Source organism: Oncorhynchus gorbuscha, linkage group LG01, assembly GCF_021184085.1.
Source record: "Oncorhynchus gorbuscha isolate QuinsamMale2020 ecotype Even-year linkage group LG01, OgorEven_v1.0, whole genome shotgun sequence".
Taxonomy (NCBI): Eukaryota; Metazoa; Chordata; class Actinopteri; order Salmoniformes; family Salmonidae; genus Oncorhynchus; species Oncorhynchus gorbuscha.
This window is the reverse complement of record NC_060173.1, coordinates 9,852,289-9,859,788: the sequence shown is the minus strand read 5'-3', so window position 1 is coordinate 9,859,788 and position 7,500 is coordinate 9,852,289. Positions and strand designations below refer to the sequence as shown.

At 44.6% G+C, this 7,500-nt stretch overlaps 1 protein-coding gene across 2 annotated transcripts in view; it reads left to right on the top strand.

Annotated features, from left to right (window-relative positions):
• LOC124032323 (transmembrane and coiled-coil domain protein 3-like) overlaps positions 1 to 7,500 on the top strand; it is a 41,916-nt gene that overhangs the window by 30,331 nt on the left and 4,085 nt on the right. For both annotated transcript variants that reach the window (XR_006838257.1, XM_046344639.1), the window contains exons 2-6: positions 4,676 to 4,876; positions 5,032 to 5,121; positions 5,350 to 5,402; positions 6,042 to 6,287; positions 6,907 to 7,356. Coding sequence is in view for 1 of the 2 variants with exons in the window: in XM_046344639.1 (XP_046200595.1) it covers positions 4,676 to 4,876; positions 5,032 to 5,121; positions 5,350 to 5,402; positions 6,042 to 6,287; positions 6,907 to 7,356 (1,040 nt within the window). In the remaining variant the exon portion in view is untranslated. The remainder of the gene's footprint in view (positions 1 to 4,675; positions 4,877 to 5,031; positions 5,122 to 5,349; positions 5,403 to 6,041; positions 6,288 to 6,906; positions 7,357 to 7,500) is intronic.

Sequence of the window (7,500 nt, the reverse complement as noted above, 5' to 3'; positions counted from 1 at the left end):
AGGAATATAAGTACATTGTGTTGTTGTCATAGGAATATAAGTACATTGTGTCGTTGTCATAGGAATATAAGTACATTGTGTCGTTGTCATAGGAATATAAGTACATTGTGTCGTTGTCATAGGAATATAAGTACATTGTGTCGTTGTCATAGGAATATAAGTACATTGTGTCGTTGTCATAGGAATATAAGTACATTGTGTCGTTGTCATAGGAATATAAGTACATTGTGTCGTTGTCATAGGAATATAAGTACATTGTGTCGTTGTCATAGGAATATAAGTACATTGTGTCGTTGTCATAGGAATATAAGTACATTGTGTCGTTGTCATAGGAATATAAACACATTGTGTCGTTGTCATAGGAATATAAGTACATTGTGTCGTTGTCATAGGAATATAAGTACATTGTGTTGTTGTCATAGGAATATAAGTACATTGTGTTGTTGTCATAGGAATATAAGTACATTGTGTCGTTGTCATAGGAATATAAGTACATTGAATGAGGACCCAAAAGTTGTCATAGGAATATAAAGTAAAAATACAATTAAAACAATTTCCACTCGTAATGTCATAGGAATATAACTGTAAGGCATTGTGTCAGACACCTGTCATCTGAGGAATATAAGTACATTGTGTCAAGTCCGACAGGACAGGAACGGAAAACAAGGAAGAAATAGTCTAATAGGAATATAAGTACATTGTAAATGATTGTTGTCATAGGAATATAAGTACATTGTGTCAGTTGTCATAGGAATATAAAGACATTGTGTCCCCCACTCACCGTTGTCATAGGAATATAAGTACATTGTCCAGTCGTTGTCAGGACCGTAGGAATATAAAAAAGTACATTGTGTCACGGGTAGAGAACTGTCAAAGGAATATAAGTACATTGTGACAGACTGTCACAGGAATATAAGTACATTGTGTCAGTTGTCATAGGAATATAAGTACATTGTGTTGTTGTCATAGGAATATAAGTATATTGTGTTGTTGTCATAGGAATATAAGTACATTGTGTCGCCCACTGTCATAGGAATATAAGTACATTGTGTCGTTGTCATAGGAATATAAGTACATTGTGTCGTTGTCATAGGAATATAAGTACATTGTGTCTTGTCATAGGAATATAAGTACATTGTGTCGTTGTCATAGGAATATAAGTACATTGTGTTGTTGTCATAGGAATATAAGTACATTGTGTCATTGTCATAGGAATATAAGTACATTGTGTTACGTTGTCATAGGAATATAAGTACATTGTGTCGGAGCGCTTGTCATAGGAATATAAGTACATTGTGTCGTTGTCATAGGAATATAAGTACATTGTGTCCGGTGAGGAGGAAGGGAGTTGTCATGAGGAATATAAGTACATTGTGTCACCAGTTGTCAGAGGAATATAAGTAAACATTCACATGTCGTTGTCAGACCAATCAAAAGGGAATATAAGTGACATTGGTCTCACTATTGTACAGTGAGGAATATAAGTACATTGTGTCGTTGTCATCCAGGAATATAAGTACATTGTGTTGTTGTCATAGGAATATAAGTATATTGTGTCGTTGTCATAGGAATATAAGTACATTGTTACTGATGAGCTCTGTTGTCAAAATGAGGAATATAAGTACATTGTGTCGTTGTCATAGGAATATAAGTACATTGTGTCGTTGTCATAGGAATATAAGTATATTGTGTTGTTGTCATTGGAAAACGGTGCATTATAGTAAAACCAATGACTAGCTACTTTCTAGTAGAGGTTTTCTGAGTGTGGTGCATTCATGAGAAACATGTGGATGTCATAGGAGAGTGGTGAGTAAAACCCATGGCTTACTGTCTAGTACAGTAGGGGGATTTTCTGAGTGTGTCACTGGGTGTGTGTGTTGCTCTGTCTTTATCTTTGACCTAGATGTACGGGCTCCATTTCTCATAATCATTACTCATAATATGGCCATCATCCTGTCACCTACAGCGTAAACAAATTAGGAGCTGGGTCCCAAAAATATAACAGACGTGACTAATAAGGGATTCACACACACACGCACGCACGCACGCACGCACGCACGCACGCACGCACGCACGCACGCACGCACGCACACACACACACACACACACACACACACACACACACACACACACACACACACACACACACACACACACACACACAGAGAGAGAGAGAGAGAGAACACACACACACAGAGAACACACACAGAACACACACACACACAGAGAACACACACAGAGAGAACACACACACACACAGAGAACACACACACACACACAGAGACCACACTCGCAGAAAAGTAAGTATTTGGAACACATATTTGGAATAGCCTTTGTGTCAATCTAGATATGGGTAAGCTTTCCAGTAGAGTTTGGAGTATGTCTCCTCAGTCAGGGGATTGAATGTGACATTGTATTATTGTCTAGATGTTGGCCAGCTGTCCTCCACAGCTCTCTGTGGCTTAGTTGGTATCATGAGTCAGACAGTTTCTCATTCCCAGTAAATATACTTTTGGTTTTGAAATCCATTTCTCTGAGTGTCTGATTGACTTTCGGTACTGTAGTTCAAGCAGGTTTAAGCAGGTTCATAAATGATATATAAACTAATGATTACCAGTTTATAAACTACTTACAAACCCTTTATGAGTCCTTTATTAAGTATGGTAGCCTAGCGGTTAGAGTGTTGGGCCAGAAAGGTTGCTGGATCGAATCCCCGAGCTGACAAGGTAAACATTTGACGTTCTGCCCCTGAGCAAGGCAGTTAATCCACTGTTCCCCGGGCGCCGTGGATGTCGATTTAAGGCCTGCACCTCTCTGATTCAGAGGGGTTGGGTTAAATATGGAAGACACATTTCCAGTGTATGTCTGACTGATGGTTCTGTGGTTGTGTTCTTTCCAGTGTCTGTCTGACTGAAGGTTCTGTGGTTGTGTTCCTTCCTGTCTCTGTCTGACTGAAGGTTCTGTGGTTGTGTTCCTTCCTGTCTCTGTCTGACTGAAGGTTCTGTGGTTGTGTTCCTTCCTGTGTCTGTCTGACTGAAGGTTCTGTGGTTGTGTTCCTTCCAGTGTCTGTCTGACTGAAGGTTCTGTGGTTGTGTTCCTTCCTGTCTCTGTCTGACTGATGGTTCTGTGGTTGTGTTCCTTCCAGTGTCTGTCTGACTGAAGGTTCTGTGGTTGTGTTCCTTCCTGTGTCTGTCTGACTGAAGGTTCTGTGGTTGTGTTCCTTCCTGTCTCTGTCTGACTGATGGTTCTGTGGTTGTGTTCCTTCCAGTGTCTGTCTGACTGAAGGTTCTGTGGTTGTGTTCCTTCCTGTGTCTGTCTGACTGAAGGTTCTGTGGTTGTGTTCCTTCCTGTGTCTGTCTGACTGAAGGTTCTGTGGTTGTGTTCCTTCCTGTGTCTGTCTGACTGAAGGTTCTGTGGTTGTGTTCCTTCCTGTCTCTGTCTGACTGAAGGTTCTGTGGTTGTGTTCCTTCCTGTCTCTGTCTGACTGATGGTTCTGTGGTTGTGTTCCTTCCAGTGTCTGTCTGACTGAAGGTTCTGTGGTTGTGTTCCTTCCTGTGTCTGTCTGACTGAAGGTTCTGTGGTTGTGTTCCTTCCTGTGTCTGTCTGACTGAAGGTTCTGTGGTTGTGTTCCTTCCTGTGTCTGTCTGACTGAAGGTTCTGTGGTTGTGTTCCTTCCTGTCTCTTTCTGACTGAAGGTTCTGTGGTTGTGTTCCTTCCTGTGTCTGTCTGACTGAAGGTTTGGTGGTTGTGTTCCTTCCAGTGTCTGTCTGACTGAAGGTTCTGTGGTTGTGTTCCTTCCTGTGTCTGTCTGACTGAAGGTTCTGTGGTTGTGTTCCTTCCTGTGTCTGTCTGACTGAAGGTTCTGTGGTTGTGTTCCTTCCTGTGTCTGTCTGACTGAAGGTTCTGTGGTTGTGTTCCTTCCTGTGTCTGTCTGACTGAAGGTTCTGTGGTTGTGTTCCTTCCTGTGTTCCTTTCCTGTGTCTTCCTGTCTGACTGAAGGTTCTGTGGTTGTGTTCCTTCCTGTGTCTGTCTGACTGAAGGTTCTGTGGTTGTGTTCCTTCCTGTGTCTGTCTGACTGAAGGTTCTGTGGTTGTGTTCCTTCCTGTGTCTGTCTGACTGAAGGTTCTGTGGTTGTGTTCCTTCCTGTGTCTGTCTGACTGAAGGTTCTGTGGTTGTGTTCCTTCCTGTCTCTGTCTGACTGAAGGTTCTGTGGTTGTGTTCCTTCCTGTGTCTGTCTGACTGAAGGTTCTGTGGTTGTGTTCCTTCCTGTCTCTGTCTGACTGAAGGTTCTGTGGTTGTGTTCCTTCCTGTGTCTGTCTGACTGAAGGTTCTGTGGTTGTGTTCCTTCCTGTCTCTGTCTGACTGAAGGTTCTGTGGTTGTGTTCCTTCCTGTGTCTGTCTGACTGAAGGTTCTGTGGTTGTGTTCCTTCCTGTCTCTGTCTGACTGAAGGTTCTGTGGTTGTGTTCCTTCCTGTGTCTGTCTGACTGAAGGTTCTGTGGTTGTGTTCCTTCCTGTCTCTGTCTGACTGAAGGTTCTGTGGTTGTGTTCCTTCCTGTGTCTGTCTGACTGAAGGTTCTGTGGTTGTGTTCCTTCCTGTCTCTGTCTGACTGAAGGTTCTGTGGTTGTGTTCCTTCCTGTCTCTGTCTGACTGAAGGTTCTGTGGTTGTGTTCCAGGCTGAAAGGAGCAGTGGCGAAGGGAACAGTCTGAACATTCCGGAGTCAATGTGTCGAGGCAGCTCGGAGAACAACCTAGATCTAGATCTGAGCGGCATCCCAGACTCCCAACGCTACCTAGACTCCTCCCACCGCAGCTTAGACTCCTCCTACCGCTCCCTGCCCCCCGGACTCAACAGCCTGCAGCAGAAGATCCTCCGGGTAAAGGAGGATGTCCTCGGTGAATCACACATGGGACTAAACTATTATTTTTCATTGACTGTCTTGTCTTGATCATCTTGATATTTCTTAATGTATGTACAAAGCCATGGCAGAATGTCCTTATGGGGATACTACATTTCCTTCTGATATTTTAGGTGACTGAAGAGTTGAAGATTGAACAGGAGGCTCGTGATGACAATGTGGCTGAGTACCTGAAATTGGTGAACAGTGCCGACAAGCAGCAGGTGTATAACTCAACTTTTTCTTACTCCGACTAACACTTTTAATTTCTTGCTCGCGCTGATTTTGATGAATTTAGTGGCTGAAGAAGAAGTACTGAAGAAAGTTTAATTTTGCAATGATTGCGATAAGCGTTTGTTAAACCTACCTGTGATGAAAGCACTGATAGCAAGTCACTCTGGATAGTAGCGTCTGATTGCTGAAAGTCTAATTATTTCAATGTGAAAATGCAGGTGGGACGCATCAAGCAGGTGTTTGAGAAGAAGAACCAGAAGTCAGCCCACAGGTACTGTTTTATATTACCGCTCTGTAACCTTGCTTTTATGTTGTAAAGTGCTGTTCTTGACTTTGGGCAAAATGCACTTTAAATCCAATTATAAACTGGACCGTTCAAGCCCTGAATGCTAATTGGCTGACAGCTGTGGTATATCAGACCGTATACCACGGTTATGACAAAACATTTATTTTTACGGTCCTAATTATGTTGGTAACCAGTTTATAATGGCAACAAGACACCTCTGGGGTTTGTGATATATGGCCAATATACCACGGCTAAGGGCTGTGTCCAGACACTCAGCGTTGAGTAATGCATAAGAACAGCCCTTAGCCGTGGTATATTGGCCATATACCACACCTCCTCGGGTCTTATTGCTTAAATAACTATATATCAGAAGCATGTTGAATACCTACAGTGGTCTTTCAGAAACACCAATACACTGTAGACGTTGAATTCATTCCCCGGATTCTTGATACCTCTTTTGAACCAAACCCAACCGTGCGTTTGATACAGTCTTTTGAACCAAACCCAACCGTGCGTTTGATACAGTCTTTTGAACCAAACCCAACCGTGCGTTTGATACAGTCTTTTGAACCAAACCCAACCGTGCGTTTGATACAGTCTTTTGTGACTTGTGTTGTGACACAGCATCGCCAACATGCAGAAGAAGCTGGAGCAGTATCATAAGAAGATGAAGGACAGCAGTGAGAAGGACGCCAGCTCCAAACACCACAGCAGTCCCAAGGAGACCTCCAAGGACAGGCTGAGTCTCACCAACGTGAGCAGTGGTAGTGGCCGACACCCCACGGACAAGATCAAGACTGTAGGGCCTGGCGTCTCACTCTCACCACCATTCTTCTTCAGCAAGCCCCGGGACTTTGCCAACCTCCTCAGGTACTGGTGCTGTGTGTGTGTGTGTGTGTGTGTGTGTGTGTGTGTGTGTGTGTGTGTGTGTGTGTGTGTGTGTGTGTGTGTGTGTGTGTGTGTGTGTGTGTGTGTGTGTGTGTGTGTGTGTGTGTGTGTGTGTGTGTGTGTGTGTGGATACAGATTTATCAGGCCACCATTCGTTGACCTGTGTGTGTGTGTGTGTGTGTGTGTGTGTGTGTGTGTGTGTGTGTGTGTGTGTGTGTGTGTGTGTGTGTGTGTGTGTGTGTCTGTGTGTGTGTGTGTGTGTGTGTGTGTGTGTGTGTGTGTGTGTGTGTGTGTGTGTGTGTGTGTGTGTGTGTGTGTCTGTGTGTGTGTGTGTGTGTGTGTGTGTGTGTGTGTGTGTGTGTGTGTGTGTGTGTGTGTGTGTGTGTCTGTGTGTGTGTGTGTGTGTGTGTGTGTGTGTGTGTGTGTGTGTGTGTGTGTGTGTGTGTGTGTGTGAGAGCTAACAAAGCCCCCTGGGATTGATTCTGGGTCTCAGACAGAAGAGACAGCTTGTCTCAGTGGATATGGAATCACCATGACATCATACCATTGACCTCTGTGTTTCTATGACGATAGATTATTAAAAGTTAATCTTCTCCTCCAGGAACAAGTTTGGCAGTGCCGACAACATCGCCCACCTCAAGACCTCCCTGGACACGCCCAATTCCTTCCGCTGTGAAGGCACTGGGCGGGCCCTGAGCGGCAGTGCCTACATCGGGGATGGGAAGACCGCGACCCCCGCCGCCACAACGACCCCCAAGTACACCAGCGACGACGACTGTTCCTCTGGCACGTCCCTGTCTGCGGACAGCAACGGGAACACCTTGGCTCATGGGGTTGGCCTGGGTCTAGAAGGGGGCTCGGGGGCTGCAGTGACTCCTGGACAGAGCCTGGAGGTTGGGGACGGCCAGGGGAGGCTTGACATGACCATGGAGGAGGTGAGGGAGATCAGGGAGACCCAGGGGCAGCTGGAGGAGGACATGGAGACACTCAGGACCCAGTTCAAGAAAGACTACGGTTTCATCACCCAGACGCTACAGGAGGAAAGATACAGGTGGGGTTATTACAGAGTGTTGTAGGAATGTTGTTGAAATGTTGTCGGAATGTTGTAGGAATGTTTTAGGAATGTTGTAGGAATGTTGCAGGAATGCTATAAGAATGTTGTAGGAATGTTGTAGGAATGCTGTAAGAATGTTGT